Below are 23,798 nucleotides of genomic sequence, written 5' to 3'. Positions count from 1 at the left end.
CACACACCATAGCCATCTGGGACTGTAAGTAGCAGCAATGAAAATGCATAAAAAAAGAGAAACAGTTGTGCAAAGATTAAGTGACCCACCTGAACTGACTATTCAAGTTCTCCAGATTCGTATTATTATCCCTTTGTCTCTTCTTTTGTCTTATTTCAAAATTTACCAGTGAAAGTTTTGTGTAAGATGGATAGTGGAAAATACCACCTCGAGTTTCAGCAAACACTGCTTGCTCCTTCTTCACTACAGACAGTGTAGGATTTGAAGAGCGCTCACTTTTTAAACAAAAGACGCACAGAGAGAGATACCAAAAAACACAGAAACTATGCATTACTGAACTGGATCAGTTCTAGAAGCAAATTTATATGCTTCCCACGTGCCCCCTCTGCTGCTGAAACTCCTCACAATTCAAGAGGTATTTCTAGTGGTGTTCTGCTGAAAAGGTGCACAGAAAAGAAGTGGTACCTCTCAGGCTTGACAATGTTCAGATCGCAAGACGCTGCAACAGCTACTCTTCAGCTTACACTGATGGACAAAAGCTGGGCTATGTTCTACTTACAGAGGTACCCCACTTATCTTATGTTCTTTATTAGCATAGCTCTGCCTGCCAGCTGGCTGTGAATAAACTGTAAATAGATGCAGGGTTTTACTCCACTCTTTGGGGCAATTTCTTTGCCATACCAAAACAGCCTGCTTTGTTGCAGTGCCTTCTGTGTAGCCTGAATACTTGCAGAAAGCCGTTCAGGTTCAAGGAAATGGTCTCAAAGACCTTTTGCCTACCAGGACTCCTTGGCCTCTCTAATCCTACAGCCAGGGCCATCTGTGGCTCTGGAGCATTACTCCCACAGAAATCAATGGGAATAAGACACTTGGCCATTCAAAATCCTCCAAAGGAAACACATGTTTTAAAGTATGCTTTGCATGTACAGGGACTGGTAACAACCTTTCATACACCTTTTCCTCTCACTGCTCTTGAAGAAAAAGGGAGAGGAAAAATCTTTTGAAAGCACAGGGTGCAAAATCCTTCTCCTATCTAGAAATTCTTATATACAATTTACAACCTGGTGATCTAAGAGACCCCTCCAAAAACATCCTTTTGCCATTTGTCACTGGTTTATCTTCTTTTTCTCTCAATTTTTTTCCAGTTTCAGCTAGAAGGGCAGCAGCTGTGCTTAGCTGGAAGCAAACCCATTTTACTTAGAACCACTTCAGATTGCAAGGAGGTTGACTGATGGTGTTTTGCCATTCAGAAAATGTCAGCCCATTACTACATGCAACACACTGTAACATGGTATGACCTCATGTACAAATGTCAGAAGCTTCCTGAGAACTTCGCATCATTCATAAAAACAAAGTGTAAATTGTTGATCTGCCAGCTCATCTCTCCTCCCTTTCAATATAACTGGTCCAAGCAGGCAGTTAACTTAGCAGAACGGAATTAATGAAATAGTCTGACTGAAATAATAACTGAGGTAATACATGAACTGTCAAAACCTCTATAAAGCTGAAGTTACAACTGAAGTGTGGGTAATAGACTGCATGTGTTCTAAGGCTATCTCAGACTTGTGCTTGGGAATTTAATAACCATTTTTGTTAAAGGTACATATTTCTGATGCTTTGAAAGTTCGGCTGCAAAATGAGTTTTTTATTTTGACCTGTTGCTCTTCTATACACACTGTTACCTTTCTGTAAGATTTCTGAATTAACAACACATAAATCTTCACATAGATCTTAACAAAATTAGTTATGGGCTTGCTGCATGAGTTATTACGTGAAGTTTTACAGTCTGTGATATATATAGCAAGTAAGATTAGATGATGTTCCCTTCTGGACCTAAAATCTATGTACACAGAAACAAAACAAGTTCATAGAAAGAAAGCAAGTCTCTGAGCACGGTTACCACTTCAACTGCAGAGAAGGAAGGAGTAAAATACTACTTTTTTATTTAAAACATGCACTAGAGTTGTCTTTAGCAAACAGCAACCACTAACGCTGCAGAGAAACGTCACTGGGCTTCATATAAAGTGACTGGGATTGCACAGGAAGTTCAGTCCAGCAACCAATGGAGAAACATGTAAGAATGTGTCTTTTGAATGAGACAGCACTTGAAAGCATGGGCAGTCAGTACTCTGGGGTAAATGAACCATCCACTTTATTACCCAGGATCCACTGGTCACAGTCTGCTGAATGACTCAGCACTCATAAAGATGAAAATAAAGAAGCAAAAAATCTCAAACCCTCTGAGGACTGTTGAAAGCATCAGAAGAGAAGAAATCATGGGAGTACAAATAATCAGCTAACACCCTGGGAACATTACTTTGTCTGTAGATGGAAAAAGTAAAAGCAGCAATCTCTTCCAAGAATGTGCATGATGAAAAAGAAGATGCTTCTACGAAGCCCATTAAATGGGTATGGTCTTGCTTTCATGTTCAAGCTTCTCACAAAAATACTGGTGCCTCTTTCACCCACTAGCTCCCTGCTATGGAAAAACACTTCTTCAGAGTCTGGAAAATGCTGTTTGATCTCAGTAAATTACATCTTACTGCTTGTCAGTAGCTGATTGATGGTGTAACTTAGGGAACAATATCTGTGTGTGGAATACTGTCTGGAGAAGCAGTCAGGGATTATTGAAAATACAGTATTTATGCAGTTTAAAAAATCAGTGGCACATTGTGCACAACTTTTTTCTAGAGTGATGAAAAATTACAGAAGTGCATTTGGGAACAAAGGGTAGGAGGTCTTTTGTCTATTTGTAAGAACACTCGACTGGTTAGAGTTCTTAGTGAGTTAGTAGTGATGGATGCAAGAAAAAGAGTCAACTGTGGTTGAACATAAAGCCAACTGCTTCTCTAACCAATAGGCAGAAAGGAAGACGTCACTGTTCAGTCATGGTCAGAGAAGAGCGAGGAAAATAAAACTGAAGAAAACAGATGGAAAATGAACCAAGGATCACTGATTTCTCTAAGCCATTTAAAACACTGAAGATGGAGGAAAAGTCTAAGGTTTCATCATACCATGATTTGTTTCTTCATCTGTCTGACATGTCACAGTAGTTGGAAGACTTTCAGAAAACAGCCACTCTGAAGGAGCAACCACCTCCTCAGCATAAGCAATTCTTGAGTTACTGAATTCAAGGGCTCAGTACAAATTTACACTAGCCACATATATTATGTTATACACACATCACCTTCCAAAATTTAAGTCCCTAAGGTTCTGCCATTATATAAGCACTGTATTTTTCACCACAACACAAATTCAACAGATAACAGGACATTGGCCACAGAAAGGCCATGACTGCAAACAATTATGGAACCTATGCAACATACATCCTGCCATCAGATATAAAGAGAAGATTAACTTCAATGTGTAAGTGCATCAGACAAGCAAATGAGAATGGAACACTGTTGTCAATGATGTGACTCTCTAAAAAAACCCCACAAAAACAAAACAAAAGCCACAGAAATTTGGCAGGTGTAAATACAAATATATACTTCCCACAGATCATACAAAATTAAACTGCTAAATTAATTGAAAACCACAGAGAGACAAAAAGTGCAAAAAACTTATGGAAGGATTAGCTCAATTCATGGAGTGCAGGTCTGCTGCTGGTAACTGATATAATGGTTCAGAGGCCATCAACAGCTCAGGACACCTTTGAATGCTGCAGGGGTATAAGGATTTTGGACATACCAAGTAGGATCACCCTATTCTCTGCTTTTTGTTTCTCTAGCACCAGTTACTGTCCCACTCCAAAGGCAGGGAAGCAGCTCTATAGAGTTGGTCTACTCCAGCAGGGTCCTGTTAACACCTATGTGTGTGCTCTACCTGCTATCTGAGCAAGGGAACAAGAAGTGAGAGAAACTCTGTCAAAACCACAGGGTAATTTCACAAACACTCTCCTGGAAATTATCAGATTTTGGTAATCCTTAGGACAGCCAAGAAGCACTGGATATGAAAAGAAAAAATTAACTACCATAGTTTTAAATGAAGTTACATGGTATGAGGAGTTTGAAAGCAAACAAGGAAGCATGTCTGCAAAGGGCTTCCTGACATGGTTTGTGACACAGGAAGAGTTTCCCCATGTGGTTCAGAAAGAAGAGGACAGCAAAGACTCAGTGGAAGGCCTGTGGAAAAAAAAATGGATGATACTTCTGAGAAAAAACAAAAGAGAGGAAAGATAAATCTGTGGTTGGGGCAAAGATAATCCTTTGTTCCGCTGAGGAAGACAGGCAGTGAGCACCAAAGACAGCTCCTCAGGTATATCTTCAGAGATATACACAGAAGCAGAAAGTTATGACTAATTGTGCTCCTGAACCACAAGACTTTTGAAGTTCAAGCTTGCACTTCTGTACAGTAACAGCCCTCCATTGCCACCACACTACAAGGCCACCAGAAAACAGCCACCATCTTGTTAACACCTACCTTCTGAAGCCTTCCTGCCTTCCCTGCAGCAATCCACACCACCTGGGTGCCTGTCCCAAGGCAGTCCCAGATGTCCCCCTGGTGCACTTACCTCTCGCTTTTGACTCCGAGTAGGAGGGGATGTCATCAGAAGTCATGACTTGGGGGAGGCACGTGGGAGTGCCAACGCCCTGTCCCAGGTAGGAGGCGGCTGGGTAGTAGGAGCACATGTGGTACTGGGAGCTGACGGTGTGGCGGCTCTCCATGCCCTTCACCTGCCAGAGAGAGAAGCGCAAAAGCTGAGCCCCAGCACCATGCGGGCAGCCCGCTGCTCCCTACACATGGCTCTGAAGGAGGTCACAGGGGGGGCATGGGATGTAAAATTCTGACATGCTAACCTTGGGTTTTTGCTTTGGTTGGTCCACGGCATGCCCACATCACTCAGCTACAGGTAAGCTGGCGTGGTATGGGATGTGACCCAGCAGCAGCACTGGCATAGCAATGGCTTGTTTACCTTACCTGAGGTGAAGCTGCATCTGGCACACAAGCACATACCCCTCACTACAAAGAGCTTCCTGGCAAGCCCCCTGCTTACGGCACAGACAAGACCAAGGAAGCTTTCCAGAGCGCTTCAACTGCACGCACCCAGCCACTGTCAGAGGTGAAACGTCCATCCACTCCCTACCCCTCCTCAAAGACTAACCCATCTCAGGCTGGTGGTAACTGCTCTGACAGGGACCTACAAGGTGGCTAAGGAGGACCACTCATTTGGGACACGCTGCATGGCATTTGAGCAGTGACACACACACATTCTTTCTTACAAACCAGCAAGGTGAAAAAATATTTTCCTGATTTATCCAGAGAAACCAAGTTGTGGACAGACTACATGGGAAGCCCGTAGTGGAGCAAGAGCTGGACACCAGCCAGCAGGTCTGCTATGTCTGCAATGTGTTCACCAGACAACTTCTTCTCCCTCCCACAGCCTGCAGCTAACTTGGCAGCAGTCAGGAATCAAACTTTATTGTGCTCCAATGCCTGAAAACATCCAAACCGATCTACTCAGAGGTGGTAACACTTGTTTAAATTTTTGTTTTATGAAAGAACTACCATCTACTATTATTTGCCCCAAAGTCCTACAACATCAAGTCACTACAGTGCTCAAAATTATGTAGCCAAACACTTCACAAGATCAGGATTTTCAACAGAAAAGGAAACACTACCTGGTCTCCCTAAGTCTGCTAGCACCGAATGACATTAAGATGGAAAGCTTCCAGGAGAAAAAAGTATCACAGTTTCATACTAGGTATAATGGTAGCAGCGCCAACAGTAATGCATGTCCACCCATGCCACGAGATGTCATCTTTGCAAGCAGATGTGCTTGACAGCCCTTTCAGCTGCATCTTGCATTGATTAGAAAAGCTCTGCCTGCCCCACTGTGATTCCCTTCAGTCCCAGCCAACAACACTCAAGCACTGCCCAGTCTGCAAAGCTTGGGCTCATGGAGCAGCGTAGGCAAGGGTTGAACCTGCTGTCCCGTGGCAGCTGCCCCATGCCAGCAGACCCCCAGGGTCTGGTGCTGGCAGAAGGTGCCACCGGTACCTTTTGGAGAGGCAGCCAGAATGCAGTCATTCCTTGTTTTCCAGGGGTCCACTTAATAATTCAATATTCATTTTATTCTGCCTAGCTGGAAATAATGTGATACAAGTCACATAAAATCCTGCTGGTGCTCTCTGAGACAGAAGGCAACATCCTGTTTTCCATGCTGAGCTTGGCCTGCAGGGAGATTAAGTGCCGAGAGTGAGGAGTGACTGTATACAGGAAGCAAAGTGCATCTATGCTTGTCTTCTGACAGCAGCACAGTTGCAGACATTTGCACATGTATTGAGGGATCCGCAGAACATCCTTTTAGTCCATAAAAATTTTTCTATTTTAAATTAAAGTAATACTCAAAAGGTTATTTTTGTACCATTTGCACCCTGTGCATGCAGAGAAAGTTTCAACATGCACCAAAGTTTCATCCATGAAAACCAGTACACTGGTCTTAAAAAAATGTAAGTTTTTTTTCCTTCCCCAAAGAAGTCTGAACTCAAAAGAGCCACCTACATCCCCTTTGCTGCTCTAAATAAGGGCAGTCTCCTCTTGGAAACAGTCATCTGTACTTTTGCACAGACTCCCTCAACAAAACCCAAGCTGCCTCTGCCCTGAAATTATGGATCGGCTACACAAATTGCCCAAAAGCTCAGTGCAAAGGCCATTTTCAATCTGCACATCTGCAAAGCTCAATAGGTCTGGAAGCAGTAGGGAAAAAAGTTAGCAAACTCCTCTCTCCCTGCCATTTTCCACACACCGCCTTCCTTCCCTTGGTTGGGGAAGGACTGTGGGCAGCACACACTTGTCTCCACATCTCCACCTCTCCCCTGCACAAGTACCACTAAGAAAATGTCACATGCAGGAGACAGCCTTCTTTCAGCTGTTATAAAATGGAGGGATCCCTCCCTGGCACTGAGACACTGGCATGCACGTTTCCTCTCCCAGCAGAGTGGATGTAGTGACCTGTTTCCTTTCAAACAGTTTTTTAGGGTTTTTCTCCATTTATTAAAAAAAAAAAAAAAAAAGTCTAAAATCTCTGGATGCAATGCGCTATTACTACTATTATTACTATTAGTGTGTGGCTAGCAAGAGACATGTTTTATAATCTTAGTATCCACACCAAGTCTATGAACCACAGTTTGACCAACAGCCAGAGGCTTGGCCCTGCAAAGAATATGCTGTGCATTAACCACTGGAGAAAATCTAAAAGCTTTTGGTTTTGTTTTATTAAACTGTTTAGAATACACACTGCAGTAAATCTGAACTATAACATTTCCTTTTTATAGTGCTTAGCAATCCCATTTTACAGTAACAATAAAAAAACAACGAGTCATAAAAATTCTTGACCTTAGCACTGCATTAAAAAGGGGGCTTAGGAGATCATTACCCCATGAGAAGGGGCATTTGCTCTGTATTAACTCCTACACCTCTGGAGAGTCTTTGCACACTTTTAGGTGCCAGAAAGGGAGGAAAAAAACCCAACAAACCTGGAATATTCAGATTATTTCTAACCTGGGACAGTCTGGCCTTGAATACTGCAGCTGTGTACCAGGTTTGGGATCCTTCCCTGGGCCCTGTTCTGGGGGAATGCTGGGGTCATGCAGGGATCACAGGAGGAGATATTGACTCTCTGGTGGCTTCTCCTGCCTCTCTCACCCCTTCCTCCCCTTCCAGCCCTATAGTGAGACCAAGACCGGAAAGAGCTGGGACAGTCCCACAAGCCATTCTGGTTTGTATCACCACAGTAAGAGCAAAGTATGTTTTAGGTGAGGAAGTGCTGTGGAAGGGAAGGGCATGGACTTGGCTCTTTGCAGAGAGCAAGTTGAGCTCCTAAAGTGAACACCTGAGCTGCTACAGCTTGTCCAAAAACATGCAAGCTGGAAGCAAGATCCGTCCATCACCAAGCACAATCAGTGCAGCCCTGCAGCACTGCCCAACAGTGGCAGAACATGTACTAAAAGCCAACGAAGAATGAAGAAAATTTTCTTGCATCAGTTCAGACCAGTCTTACAAAAAAGCTTTCTCAGTAGCTGACAGGACAGCAACATAATGCCCAGCTCCTCCTTTCAAGCTCCTGCCAGCACCTGCATAATCTCTACGTATCTTCACTGAGAAAGAAACAAGAAGGTGGCCAGATCACTAAGGCAGGCACAGGCAGTGAGTAATTTCTCCTTCCAGCCTCAGAAGCTAGAAAATGAAAAAGACTGCTTCCAGCCTCAGAGACTAGAAAATCTGGCCCTTCAGAGATTATTTACTCAGACAAAACATCACCCAGATAATTCTATTATTTATGGAAACACCAGAGAAATGCCATTACAAGTTTTAACATAGCCTCCCCCTTCTGCCTTTGTCTTAAAAATAAAGCCAGCTTTAGGGGTTGTATACAAAAATAGCATTTTGCATTTATGTGTCTGCAAACAACAGAATTCACAGGTTGGTTTTTGGCATGAGGCTAGAAGGCACCCACTAGGTACCGGAGCAGAAATCCAGACACCAGGTATCTTCCCACTCTGTCACCTGTGGGCTGTGAGACCGTGGTCAAGTTACTTAACACCTTCTTCATTTAACAGTTCCCCCAGCTGTAAAAAACAGCATTGTTATTACTCTCCTACACTGCAATGCTACTGGCCATGAGCTGACCCCTCACAACTACTGCTGCATTGGCACTGCCCAAGGTGGCTTTGTCTTGTTCCTAAAACCAGCTAAGCATGTTTTCCAGCAGAAGGGAAAACTGAGTCTATGATACCCTGCCTTGACTTACTTTGATTCTAGCACAGAAAATACAAGAGACATCTATATCTGTCCCTCCTTGATAGACAAACTTAATTAACCTTTGCTATTCTGTTCCAACCTACTCTTTTAGACAAAGGCAGTGACCCATAAACAATATGTTACCATCAGAATCTCAACTGCAGTGACACCTAGAGATATAGCCCTATCAGCAGTATCGGAAAATAAACAGCTTAGATTAGCTCCTCCAAGAAATATGGATTGCATTCATGTCACACATGAGCTGTCAGAAACATTAGGATACTTTTAGCATAAATCTGTATTGTGAAGGGTATCTTATGAATACAGTATATAATACACTGCTTACACATAAAATTAGGATTGCGAATGCACAATGTGTGTACCTTTACACACACATGCACATATATGTTACACATTTTACACCTATTTCAGGAGAGTTAGACCGCACATTTCTGTACGAAGGCCAGGCTTACTGGAGGAAAAACTGTGCCAGAATCTAGAAACAGGTTGTGGAAGTTGAAAAAAGAAGTATTTTTTACTAGCAAGCAGCTATTCTTAAGAGTTCAAGTGCTAGCTGTCCTATGATGGCCAAACTTTCCTGGACTTAGTTAAAGACAGTTTTGTATGTTTCCTACTTCTGAAGAAATCCTAAAAAAAACAGGTTTCCTACCTCACCAAATCGTAAATACCATTCCCATAATAGAAAATGCGTTAGAATTTCACAGTTTGACTTTCACCAACACTTATTTCAGGTTTTTGGTCTGAACTGGTTTAAGCAAAGGACAAAATACTGAGGTTTGGAAGTGAGGACACTGATTTGTCAAGCTAAAAAAAAAAAAAAAAAAAAAAGGAAAGAAGGAAAGCAAAAAAAACCTCAGAGCATCTTTCTCTGAAGCAGAATCCCTGGAGTAACAAAGACAGTGCAGCAACTGGTCCTTAGGTGTACAGGTACATTCTCCATCCTGCATGTTAGTCTGGCTGTAGGAACCAGAAGAGTTTTAACCATTTTTGGGGAGGATGCCTACTCATGGGAAGCCATATCCTTATGATGTGGGTCACAAGCCAACAGTTTAATTGCCAGCTTAGAGAATTAAATCTAATTAGATTCTGGTGTGTCCATCCTGGCTTTACTTTTGCCATGGTAGAAAAGACTGCAGTCACCTCAACATTTTCCAGTTGCTGTCCCTAAGCAGGTCACAGTGAGACTGGTTTCAGAAGCACCAACTTCCACTGAACACCAACACGCTCTGACTTGCAGTACTGATGTTGGTGAACTCATTTAACTGTTAATTGAATTGAATGCACATAAATTCTTGTTGTAATGAACAATTACGAGAACTCAAAAGGAGGGTTCAGATGCCCACACAGAACTAGAGTGAAAGGAGATGCACAGTAACCACCACATCTGCTACATTCCCTTCTGACATAAGCTTGCCTTTTCTTAATTTGCAGTCCTAGTCACATCTGATTATGTGCCTTAGAGCTGGCAAAACCATCAGAATATAAATGACTTAAGTGGTCTTAAACAAAATCATCATCTTCATTATGCTTATCAAATAATGATAGATACAGCTGTATCTATACAAATTAACAAAACCTACACAGAACTATCTAAAAAATGTGCACCTCTATGAATCCACTCAAGTACGCAAGCCTCTGCAAAGAACAAAGACTAATGAAATCTGACATTAATCTACATTAGAGATTCACCTATTCAGTTTATTTGCCAAGGCTCAATGATGCATTAATCCTCATCACGTCCCACACACACTCACATGTTTCCTCCCTGGCTTTTCTCCCTTCTCCTTAAATTCTGAAACAGCAGACAGCTGGGCTGCTCAAGGCCTTGTCTGCATCCAGAAGTATGCAATTTTCCTTGTGTGGTTACAGTTATTCCAGGACAAACGAGCCTCCACCAACACAGCCTGGAAAAGGGAGGGCTCTTGTCTACACCACTTAAACCAGAATAGCTTCCAGGCTTATACCAACAGAGAAACCATCCTATGAGCTCACAGCTTTGCAAGCTGCTCTGATTTGGTCACAGGTGGCATTGCACAGCTATCAATCTGGTAAAGAAAAAAAAAAAAAATCCGAAACCTTGATCAAAACAGTTACAGCACGACCAGTCAATGAGCAGATTCACTTGTACTGGAAGATCGGTTAAAAAAGCCTGTGCATGTAAAAAAACCAGCCAGTACAGGCAGCCCAGCAAAAATCCCTGTGTAGATACAGCAGTGTGTTTCCTCTAGAGAGAATCAGCCTGCATAGCTTTGCCAGCAAAACCCCCTGAAGGTGTAAGCAAGGTCTGATTCCTCTTTATGGATCATGCTTTGAAACTCTTAACTCCTTACTATGTTTGACTGAGAAACTTGTTCATCCTTCTCCATTTAACACTGTATTTCTGTGATCTTCCCTTGTTGGTAACCTTAGAATAGTAGAATTATAGGGGTTGGAAGGGACCTCTGAAGATCAAGTCCAACCCCCCTGCTGCAGCAGGAACACCTGGGGCAGATCACAAAGGAACACATCCAGACAGGTCCTGAAAGTCTCCAGAGAAGGAGACTCCACAAGCTCCCTGGAAAGCCTGTTCCAGTGCTTCATCACACTCATACTATAAAAGTTTTTCCTCATGTTGAGATGGAACTTCCTGTGTTGTAACTTGGTGCCATTTCCCCTTGCCCTATCACAAGGCACGACGGAAAAGAGACTAGCCCATTCTTGACATCCACTCTTTAGACATTTGTAGACATTAATAAGGTACCCTCTTCATCTTCTCAAGGCTAAACAGCCCCACGTCTCTTGGCCTTTCCTCGTTATGACAGGACCTTCCACTTGCAGAATCAATGTTTAACCACGTGTAGCAGCTGAGAGCTTGTTCCCCTTGCAACAAACCATCATCAGTGCTGCACAGTGTTTTACAACCTCAGCATCACTGCACCTACTGCCATCAAGCATTATCTAGCCTAGCTCTCACTAAAACTTTTTATTTGTGCAATATTATGCTGTCGTAACAGTATGCAACCCCCGTGATTTATAACTCTTCCAGCAATAACAATCCTTCTTGCAGATCAGCCTCTGAGAAACAGCTAGTAAGCTGCATGACACTGACCTTGGGTCCTGGTTTTAGGCCCTTTAGAAGCTGGGGAGATGTCACCTCTGCAGGCAGAAAGCACCACCTCTAGTCTCTCTTCACAAGCATTTTGCCAGAACACCACTGAGAGATGCCAAAAGGATCAGCTAGGGAAAGTTAAAATTTTAGGTGAGGTAAATAATTAAATTCCCATGGAGGTGAATGGAATCGTGCGATACATGCTGCAAGGTGAAAATGAACATGCAGGACTTGGAGCCTGGAAGAAAAACGGTACTTTTTGACAACCACCACCTCTTTTTTCCTTAATTACCTCTTCAGTATCCCACAAACTGAGCGGCACTCAAATCAGAAGATACTTTTAGATTCTGCAGGGCCCCAAGATAAAAATGCATGGTAAACACACTACTGCTTTTCTTTCTTTAAGGGGTGTCAAAGGTCGCACCAGAAACAGGAAATTTCACAGTGAGACAATGGACACGCTAGACTAGGACTTCACGCATATACAGTCCAGTTTCAAATGACAGCACAGAAATGAGAGGACACTCCTCTCAGAGATCATCAGTCTTCACTGCAATGTCTAACATATTTCATCATAACCTCATGTATCTCTTCCTCAAATGCTATGCACTAGTGCAGTCATCACCTCTAATTTACTTTCCTTTTTCTCAAGCAAATAAAATCACAGAAGTCTCCACTGGCTGGAGGAATGGTGAAGTGCGGGACCAGCACCTTGCAAGAACATTATTCTCACAAGACAAATGTGCTGCCCCTTGTTTGCGTTGTGATGGTGTCTCCAAGCTCAGCAGTAGGCTCGTACAAACTAGGTACTATAAACCTTCAGAAGAATTAACTTTCTATGTGAAATACACTGCTATGATTTATCAGGTTATCTCAATCAACCAAAATGAAAAAGCTAAAAATGCACTGGCACCTCACCACATTAACACGCACAAATCCTGTGCCCACTTTGCATTGACTAACTCTCCCTCTCGTCTGGTGATCAAATTCAGTAGCTAGAGAAGATGCTATTAATTAACCTAAGTGAAAATGTGCACCTCCATGTATTTGAAGGTTATTTGGATGAAGCCTATCAACAGACTAACAGAAGAAAGCTCTTGTGGTGTGGGCTGGCACAGCAGAAGAAAGGGAGACAGCTCCTTCCCAGCTGTACCCATGGTGAAAAAGGGACATGGAATAGTACTAAACGAAGACTGCTGTAAAGCCATGATTTTAAAATTCATGGACTGGCCAGCTGTTGCCCCAGGAGGCCCCTGCATTTTCAGAACCCTGCCATGAAATAAGTGTCTAATGATAGTAAAGCCTCACTGAGGACAATGTGGACTGCTACAGCAACTGTAATCATCCTGGTCTTAGTTCCAGCACCTTGGTAGAAGAAGTTAAAATGCCCTTTCAGAGCTGGTCCCTGTGCCAGAATTGCTAGAGAAATTCTTTGTCAGCAAAGGGGGACGACCCATCTGTTCCCTTTAGAAAGGAGGTTTTGGTGGATGTTTTATCTTTCACAGTCGAGTGGTTTCACAACAGAGTCTTTGCAGAAGGCAGCCTGCCCTCCCTTAATACTCTGCAGAAGAGGTCTGCCCTTGGACAAGGTACACAGATGTATGCAGACTCAAAGGGTGCAGCCTCCCAGGTTCAATCTCAGACGGAAAAGCACCACTGCAGCCCAGGACCAAGCAGTCTCAAGGTCACTGAAGCAGTTCCATTTACTACGCCAAGAATCCTCTGCCTTGGCAGACTTCCCCTTTTTCCAGTCTTTGACAGTGCTGAGTAGCAGGCTACAATTATCAAGTCCCAGAGTGAGAGGGCTCTGCTGGCTTTATACCCAAACTAACAAAGAACAGCGCTCAGGTGCCAACTTCTAGGCACAGCCCGTAACTTCAGCTACCCAAGTGGAAATCGCAAGCCCTGGAGCTGATACTGTTAGAACACACCATTAGCAACTCATCAGGCTACATTCAACTGACTGCCACCAACCCACTGTGAAATAGCATGGTCTCCTGGGTCACTTCAGCACCTTGGATGTGAAAAATAGAAACAGAACAGATTCCTGATGCCTCTCAGAAATGACACCTGAAACTCCCAGGATACGATGCTGGGTAACTCAGTTGGACTCCTCTTCTGGAAAAAAGCCCCAAACCTACTATGATGTAACCAAAGATAAAATCAAGTGGGTGCCCTTTTCTCTGCTTGCAGCAACCTACCTATACTTGCATCATTGCTTTTGTTGTGCTGCATCATAACGACCCATTCTGGCTAACTCTCCTAACATGGGTCCTAATCCCATCCTGGAATCTGGTTCTGGTTATGCACTGTCAAGAGACCGGTAAACAGGAGGTCAGAATCAGGCCCAAGAAAGACCTTACCGTCCACCTCACGATTCTGTGTAACACCTCTGTAACATCATACCTGCCACTGTTTTCCCGACTGGCTTGGCATGTATGTTGCTGGGAGGCTTCGAAGGCTGTTTTTCACGGCTGACCCTACAATCGTACCCCCCACTTCACTTGAAGAAGGCTCACTGGCCATGGCCATTTGGTACTGGGAGTAGTTGTAGAGGTTGTTATAGTAAGGATACAGAGATGGCTGGTAAAAACTGCTGTAGTAGGTGGAGTCCACAACCAAATCAGACGTGCTCTCCAAGTGCCCCCTGCTGGGGATGGAAGAGATGTCCTGAATGAGCATCCGTCCCTCTGGAAAAGAAAAAAAACAAGACCTTATGAAACAGGAGGCTCCATGAAGACCACTATTTTTCACCTTCTGATGAGCTGCCACTTCTCCTGAAGGCTAGACAGATAGCAGTAAAGAGGTGAGAGCTGAAACAGAAACACAGCTGGATGCCGGTGGAAACTCAAGTAGACTGACGTCAGCTGAAAGTCCAAGACAACCACCTACACATACTGCAGACTGCAAAACAGGAGACAAACCAACTGCATGTTAAGACAATGCTCAGAGTCCTCAAGCAGCATCAGTTGACCTAACGATCTACACCAGCTAAGGATCCAATCCTGTATCATTTTTAAATTGTACAAGTGTGCCAAGTCTTTTAACTCCCTGGAAGTAGAAAGGCTCTAGCTACAGAATGACCCCTCTCCAGCCAGTGTCCTGCAGGTGAGCGACACTTTCTGAACATGCTTCTAGAATTGGCTAAGAGCCACAAGTCCAAGGCTGCACGCTCCATTGGTTGTCTGTGCAAAAGTCTGCCTCCCTGTTGTTCCCTAAGATGGGGAGGCTTCTCAGGATATTTTAGGTCCCATTTTTTCTCACTCCACTGCCAACCACTGCTTTGCAATATTTGCAGGGATTGAAAAAGGCAGGTGCTCGTTTCACAGCCAAGCTCTCTGATGCTCTACATCAGCTACTTGCTCAAGCCAAACAAAAAACTGTCACAACCTTAGAAAGTCTAACCACGCAGTGAATACACATTTACATCTTAACAAGAGAGCAAATGTACATTCCAACATTAACACAGCCCTGGTTCCAGCTTGCATGCCTGCAACCCTGCCTTCCATCAACCCTCAGAGTGTCTGTAGCATAATGATCCCTTCTGCAAGGTGCTGCTGCTCTTCCCATGATTCTGTCTAACTGCCATGGTGGAGAAAAGGATGTGCCTAAAAGCAGCATGGACAACAGGCATGTATGAAATAACAGGTCTAAGAGAGATGTCCGGTAGGCATTGCCTAGTTTGTTTTGTGTCCTTCTCTTGGTGTATCTGTACCTTGGTTATTTTCCTGAGAAATTAATATAGTAGTAATCACTGGCCTCTCAGAGTCATGTAACAACTCCCACTGTATTGTGTATTGGCTGCACACTAGATCCAATTATTGGTTCTACCAATTATTGCCATTTACAATGCAATTCTGTTTCCCTTCTTCAGCTGCAACAAAAGCTTTCAGCAACCATGGATAGTCTCCTTCCGGGTCACTAAACTATACAGTGGTACCATTCAGCTCTTGATGACGTTTTGTTGACATCAAGGAACTATGCCCATTTATTAGCAAATGAAGTGTTTTATGCCTTCTGTATCTGATTTTTCTGCTCCTCAGCCCTAAGTGAGCGAGAACCAGGCCAGCTGGCCTTTGTCATCAGGAGTTCCTCTCAAATTTGCACAGAGACCAGAGAAGTCTGCAATACCACAAAAGACCCTTCATAGTTTTCACACTTTTATATTTTAATTAAATTTTATTATTGCTATTATTCTGCTCCCCGGCAGGCCTCCCAACTCCTTTTATCCATGCTTTCAATGAAATCAAAACTTAGACCACTGGCACTGAAAAGCCAACAATTCTGATAAATCACAGCACAAGCCTGACTGCCCTCTCCAAACTTAGCTTCTAATTAAAGCTTGCAGTGCATCATAAGAAGGGATACATCTTTCCCCTAAGAACGTTAGCACCAGAAGGTGGGGCCTCTTTACACCTAGACATGAAAGGTCAGCTATACTGTGGTGTCAGCAGCTAAAGGAAGTGGGAGGGAAAGCAGCAGGCTTTGCTGCAACTTTTGGAAACGTCTTGAGCACTACAATTCCTAACCTGTGACAAGATGAGCTATGCTGCAACAGAGACCTGCCCATAGCTATCTACAAAATCATAGCAGTAACCTTGATCTCTCTGTGATGTTCCAGTAGCAGGTAGTGCTTCAGATTCTTCCTGAGGAAAGACCTGTGGTGACAGTCTTCTGTTGCATTAAACAGGAGGTAAAAACCCGTGCTATTTCTGCTTTTCTCTTTCTACACCCTATCTGTGATTTGGGTTACCATCATTTGTCACCAGAGGTGCAACAGGGTTGACTTGCTACCCCCTCTTTTTTCCATTCTCTATCAGCACTATAGCAGCCAGCAGTTCAGGGCTGCTCAGGGCTGTTACAAATCCACCAGAATACTTCTCTGCTTTCCTTCTGCTGTCCCTCTGCTCTGCCACAGCCTCTCAGATGCCCTCTCAAGACTCAATGTTGAGTCTGTGGAGCCAGTCACCTGCTCATTCAGTCATCCATGCACCTATGCACATAAATCCCCAGCTGTCAGGGAGCAGGGGCTTTTTTCTTTAATAAATACAGAATGATGGAATCCACGGTCCTCGTAACAACCCTAGCACACAACGCCTCTAAGCTGTGGCCACATGACAAAATGTGCCCCAGCAGATCAGCAGAAAAAATAAGGAGCCAAGAGAAAGCAACAAGTTCAAGTGAAGGCACAGACTCATCCAACTCCACACAGAACTCCTGCGACAGAACTGGAAAGATGTCGAGAAGAGTTAATCTCCCTAAATCCCAAGCCACATCATGCTTCTGAAGATGGAAGGACTGGTCACATTTGACAAAGAGCACAACAGCCAGTTCTCTCCAGCTGAAGTCCCCTAGCCAGCTGGTGGGCAAGCACGTTGCTTCTGGGCTGTGGCATCCTCAAGTACAGCCAGTGTTTGCAAAACAGAGAAGATATATTGGAAGCAAGGCTGTATGTAACTAAGCTTTAACTCACTGGGGTTCCTCTGGCCTGTCTCTGGCCTGTACCTGTAATTCTTCACTCCTACCTCCAGGCTGAACTTTCCCACAGACTTGCCTTCAGCCGCTCAATGAGCAAGGTGTCCTCCTCAAGGGAGTATGTCAGCCCATGGATGTGTTTTCTGACAGCAAGGAGAGGATACCAAGGTTAAGAAAGCAGCGTTCAGCTGTGGTGTTGCTTTTTCCCCCCACAAATTTAATTCAGCTGAATGGCTCTGCTGCCTCAGAGCTTGCTCCATTACAACACCTGCACATAATGGGAAGCCCTGAGGTTCACTGCTCTAAGAAGAGCAATATTCAAGAGGAATTAAGCTCTCAACACGGTAACTGCTACAGTGCCATCAGACTCCCACTCTGCACCACCACCTGCCCTTTAAAAGAAGAGGGCTGCTGCAGCAGCCGAGCCCATGCTTCATCTGTCTTCACCTTCCACGTGGAAAAAACTAGGAAGGGCTCCTGGGTCTTTCCCCTGCCACTAGCCACAAATACTAACATTTTGCAAGTTGCAAACAAGACACAATTAAAACTACGTGAATGAACCTGTACAAGAATTAACAAAAAATAGGGGAGGAAACCAAATAAAGAGTGGTTAAAATTCTCACTCCATTTTTGGAACACTAAATCCACAACACAGGGCCGTCAGAGGCCCTCCATCTGTAAGCAATGCTCTCACAGGAAACAACAGTATCCCTTCATGCAGTTGTGCCCTTGGATCTCTAAGCTCTTTTCTATGTAGAGAACCAATGCTACTTTTTTTGCACTATGTACACAGGGTGAAATATGGCCCACTCTTTCATAGAAGATCAATATGATGCACAATAAATACTGTTATTGATCTTGCAGTGTTGTAGACGACTCTCCAGCTCTATGGCATATTAATAGTAGTTAACCAGTAATTCATTTCAGGATGGCTGGGATTTTCTTTTAAGGAAGGTGAGCTCTCGAGGTCAGTTACATACATGTGTCTTATACATTCAGTAACCTGGGGGGCTCCTGTCTTCACTTAGCACAGCATGGTGAAGAACTGTGGTCCAGTCCCCAGTTAATGTAAACCAGTCTCAGACCAATTATTGCAATGAAGCTACAGCAATTTACACAGATTACAGCTATGCAATAGCAAAATCAGCACAGAAGCCAGTATATAGATCATTCTTTCCCTTCTTACTTTTTGGGAAGAGAGAAGAAATGTCAGGGAATTAACAGCAATTTTTATCAACATTTCTATCTCACAGATGCAAAGGTGTTTTTAAGCATAAACATTGAGAAATGCAAATGCTAAAGTTCTGTCTGTAACATTCACTCATTCTGTAATATAAGCACTGAGTATTTTCTATTCCTACCAGTACAGTTAAGGGCCAGTTATACATTGACAATATTACTAATTTAAACATGCCTGGGAAAGCTTCTAATGCTGAGGTCAAATGGCACAGAGTCCATACTATCAGATGTCCTTAGCACCTAAAACACAGTTGTAGCACCAAACTGCCTTCTGGGAATGGTTACTGGACTACACTTGGCAATCTGGGGGAGCACATTAGTCACCCTGGGACAGACGCACACCAGGAACTGCACAAATCAGGATAGCACACAGTCACATTTCAATGTCTGGGCCTGTGTAGAGGCATTGTTAAATTTACTCATGTGGCTGCAACACCTGATTAGTCTCCATCTGATTGTCTATTTCAGAAAAAAGATTCTGTAGCTGCAGTGTGGCAATTAAGAGAATTTCACTGGCCGTACTTACTGACATGAGTCCTTACACCTTATGGTTTGTAGTTTTTATTTCTTCTATGCATACAGAGACACTAAGCACACAGACATGCTGCTAAAAATGTGAAACTGTGACTACTAAAGCCACACATTTACTCAAGGGAAGCATAGCTATTGCCCAGTGAACAGAATTCAGCTTCTGGTAGTTTATACATTTCCTGTAGTTTTCAATTCAGAGTGACTGCTTGAATCACTGCAGTGTCAGCATCTTCCTGCAAGCCATCCTCATTGGCAGGAAACAGCTGTGCCATTAAAAAGCCAAAAAATTAGTTATTCAGTTAGGAAACACTTGTTCAGACCTCAAAAGAGTCTAAAAACTTCCCCTTGCTCAGTATACAAAGCATCAGAACACTCCTATTAACTTCTTTGGCAATATTAGCTCTTGCAATGCATTGGTTCAATTCATAGCTGGCTTTGAGGTCGGACAGTAGCCTTGAATGAGGCTGGTGTGAAATCACTCCCTAACATTATAATCAGAAACACTGGAACAATATGTTTCTCCCACCACACAATCACGACAGAGCTATTTCAGATGTCAGACAAAGCTGGCACCATTACTGACTTTCTGCGGAGACACTGTGCCTCCCGAGGAACAAAACCTGCATGCTCACTCTGCCTTTGAGAGAAGTATTTCTGTTCTCTTTCCATTAGAAGTTGCGGATTATCTTTGGTTCCAGCACTGAACTTTTAGCTTGCTATAAAGTTAATGTGCTAGACAATGTTCATTTCAGGCAAGGCAGTGGGACTGTGTATTTTCTGCCACCCCCAAAATAGGTCATTATCTGTAATTACCCATTACCATGCATAATTGTTTCTTCTTTTCTGGTCTATGGCCCCCAGGACTTTATGCTGTTACAGCTCACTGCATTACCTTATCAAATTTGTTAAGGAAGCTTTTTTGACCTTTTGAGCACTTGTCACAGCATATAGGAAAGCCAGCAGTAAATTGCCTAAGCATGTAGCATGAGATTTATTTTTTGTACCCTGCATAGTGATACCATACAAAATATTACACACTAACACCTTCCCTATTCACACTCCCCGCTCCAGCTAAAATGAAAGGAGGAAAGGAAACCTCTTAAGTAAGCGATGGAAGGGAACGGGAAGAGGCTGGAGTCTCTCAATGGGAATTTGAGGAACACAAGAGCAACACATGGCTAAGCCTGAATGTCAGGCTCTGCAGAAGGTCCCAGTTCTGCTGCACTCCAATGCCACCTTTTCTCTTTCTCCTCCATCCTCAGACTCTGATTACCTCATTTCAGCTTATTTTAGCATCTGTGTAACCTTGCTGAGCTCTAGTCTTTAATACAGAAGCACATTTAGTGCTCTTTCAGTAAGCTGAGAGGTGCTTTAAACACACCACCTCCTCCTCCCCAGTTTAGCTTCTGTCAATGCAGTATGGGTTCCTAAGAGACAATTTAGATCCAGTATGAGAATCGCAGAGATTGTTCTTTATGATTACTGATGTGAGTTCTCAAAGCACAGGGGTTTTGTCTCCACAGCACTCAAAGCTCCCAGAGAAGGACCAGACACTGACCTGCATCGCAGCATCATTTGTTTTGGCTAATAGTCTCACTGCACTACAAGTCCACACACATGAGAGATGACTATGCATCCTGATTTCTGTTTTCCCCAGAAAAGCACCAGAGGGTGCTTTACCTTAAAACCTTTCTTTCGGGTGCTTTTATGTATAAAACTCTCAACCCACAGCCCTATTTGAAAAGAGATATTTAAGAAATTATAATTTAGCAAGTTCTAATAAAAAAAAAAAGTTATGCTTTTGAACTCTGATTGAAAAACTTCCCAATTACATGGATAACAGATACTTTTCTACTGTCATGACAATTAAAGAAAACATCAAGGATCAGGTACATTTTGGACTATAAGCACACAGTATAAATTACTGTAGCACAAGGTATGCAGAATCAGGCCTTACAGCCCCGACAGTGAAAGGCTTCTCCCTAAAAGAAGAGTGAAAATACAGAGACCCTGGACTCCTGAAAGCACTCCTGAATTCAGGTCCTAAGATACAACGATCTGAGCCACTGCTATGAAGACAAAACCCTTCTCCATGCTTCTCCACAGTTTCCAGACCTCTGGCCCATCGCTCCATGCTGGCTCTTGGGCAGTGGGGAGGTGGAGACCCTAACAGCGGTACAAGGAAGAAAGTCACCTTGGGTTCAACAAGAGCCAGCAAATGCAGGTGAAGAGCAGTGTCTGCAAAACAGCAGGGGAGCTTGCACTCATACCCCTGACCTGGAGCCTGGTTTGTGAGATGTATTGGGCTGCCCCACTCTCATTTGCCTATGGAAAACCTCCCAATTGTCTTTATCAGAAAGCTTTCAAGTAAAGTAAGTTTCTTCCTCCCTCCTTCAATTGCCAGTAACACTACAACCCCCACCTCGAGCTCAAAGGACAAATCCGGTGGTTCTTTTTCCTCCTGCCCAAACAGCCCTGGATGCCCAGCTGTGCTCCAACTAACATCTGTTAGAGGGAGAGGTCAAAAAATATGTTATCAGCTGCATCAGACGCGTGGGCTAAAAGCAGCTGTAACTCCAGGCTAAAGAGAATAAATCATGGCCAAAACACCTTATTGCCATTGCAGTCTATACCTATTTCTTCAGCTGTACCCAAGAAACACAACTGCTTAGCAGAGATATTTTTTACAGAGAAAAAAGAAAATAAAAGAAAAAATGCACAGTCCAGCAACTCTGAGCCTCTTACAGGCTCCTGGCCTCTTTCCCTGGAGCCAAAGTGTACAGGGACTGATACACCATCCCAGCTTACCATGGCTATGCCTTGCCCAGGCACTTATTCCCTGCCAACTCTTACCACACTTTTCACCTCCTCCCACCGCCCAAAGACAAAAAACAACCAGTCATGGCACCTCTTGACAGCTTGGCAGAGCAAGGATGTTCTGCAACACTCCTCACCAGACGGAGAAGCTGGAGTGCAAGCTGAGCTGGCATTACTGGCGAGTAGCGGGCATAAAGGCAGCAGTGTCTGCAGGTACAAGGCTCACATCGTGGGAGCAGGAGATGGCTTTATCCATTAAAACATCAACAGCTGTGCTCTCCTGCTTCTCAAGGTTAACTCGACTGCTAGAACAATACTAATTTTCACCGCAAAGAAATGAGTATTACTTTTTCTTCCCTCTAGGAATAATGCTGGAGTCATCATTTGAGCAAAGTGCAACAAGTTTTCCAGTTCCACCCATAAAGCCAGTCCTAAATGGGACAGCACATCTTACCAAGAATGACATTTGCCAGAAAGAGGCACTCCAGGACAGAAGTTAAGCAGCAAGGACAGAACATTTTAAGAAAACCTGGGAGACCCTAGAATTTAGGCTGTTCATTATGATCTTGCTTGAGCCCTGTGGTGGATGCACCCAACCCACAAGCTTTGCATGGGATTCTGTATCCACATGAGGCTTCTGTTCACAACATCGAAGTACATCCTGTGAAACAACACAGAACTTCAACTCAAGCTGGTCTAATGTGGCAAAGGCACAAGTGACTCAGAACAATCATATGGGGATCAATTAACTCTTAAGATGAGGTGGTCACTACAGGGTAACACAAACTGCTCTCTCTTCAGGATGTTTTCTGGTCTCTCCATCATTCCTATGTATCCTTCCTAAGCCCTTTCAGGTGTGCTGGTTCAGACCATGGTTATATCCTCACCACCAGCTTTATAAAGGAAGCCTAAGACACAGCACGAACAGGGCAAACAAACACGATACCTCCCTCACCCCTCCCCCAGCTTCCCATAATTTTTGGCTCAGTCATGTTCCTGAGCCTGGTGTGCTATGCTTCCTTAATAACCACCACCAACTGCCCTTCCAATATCCATCAAGAGCCCACCTTCCTGTATGTACAGAGTCACCAGGAAAGAAGTCCCAATAGTCCCAGACACATCTCACCAGTTTCAGGCACAGAAGACACCAAGCCTCCTTCACGTCACCACAGGTCTGTCTGGAAGTGCAGCACCAATCATCCTTTTCCACAGGGAACCACTAACACTCAGCATAGACCCCTCCTGGCCACCATCTCCTCTGCAGCTATTATGTTTCTCAGGTACAGACTCCTCCGTCTTGTCTCCTCCACTGCTTGCCAGTCCATGTACCTTTCCATCATGTACCAAGACAACCCTGGTGATTCCAAGCTTGCTTTCAAGATACCAGTGGGAAGACTACACAGCTTACAGCCAAGGGCAGGTCCCTCTTGAGACTTCTTCAGAAACAGCACTGCATTAGAGTCCCCTACCAGACCTATATTTTCAGACAGAGAGCATCATCCTTCTTAAAGAATGTAACACATAAAATATTGATTTTCCGCCAATTCAGTTTTCTAATGAAGAAGTTAGGGCATACAAAAATCTAATGCTTTGCAGAATTTGATTGCATCAGTATGGCCACTTTGTCAAGCAATTTTGTAACAAGAGAAGATTATTAATTTCACAGACTCTTTTTATGCATAAACTTCTCTTAATCCACATTGTCCGAGCATCCTTTAATGGTTGCCTTTCTCCCCCTCCTGCACATTTCAGTCTGCTGTGAACTGTACCACTATTCTTAGAAAAACTTAAGTCAGGCTGACAGATTTGTAGCCATGCATCCAACCACACTCGCTACTCTTACATACTGGAATGAAATCAGCTTTCTTCCAGGCCTTACTAATTT

General features: G+C 43.6%; 1 protein-coding gene across 1 annotated transcript in view; it reads right to left on the bottom strand.

The window, feature by feature from the left end:
- Positions 1-23,798, bottom strand: part of DMRT1 (doublesex and mab-3 related transcription factor 1) — a 56,233-nt gene that overhangs the window by 20,460 nt on the left and 11,975 nt on the right. The window contains exons 3-4 of the mRNA XM_051642105.1: positions 14,258-14,541; positions 4,514-4,676 (exon numbers count right to left, since the gene is read on the bottom strand). Coding sequence (XP_051498065.1) covers positions 4,514-4,676; positions 14,258-14,541 — 447 coding nt within the window. The remainder of the gene's footprint in view (positions 1-4,513; positions 4,677-14,257; positions 14,542-23,798) is intronic.

This window comes from Apus apus, chromosome Z (genome assembly GCF_020740795.1).
Source record: "Apus apus isolate bApuApu2 chromosome Z, bApuApu2.pri.cur, whole genome shotgun sequence".
Lineage (NCBI taxonomy): Eukaryota > Metazoa > Chordata > Aves > Apodiformes > Apodidae > Apus > Apus apus.
Note: the sequence above shows the minus strand (reverse complement) of the source record. Positions and strands in the feature narration are given on the sequence as shown.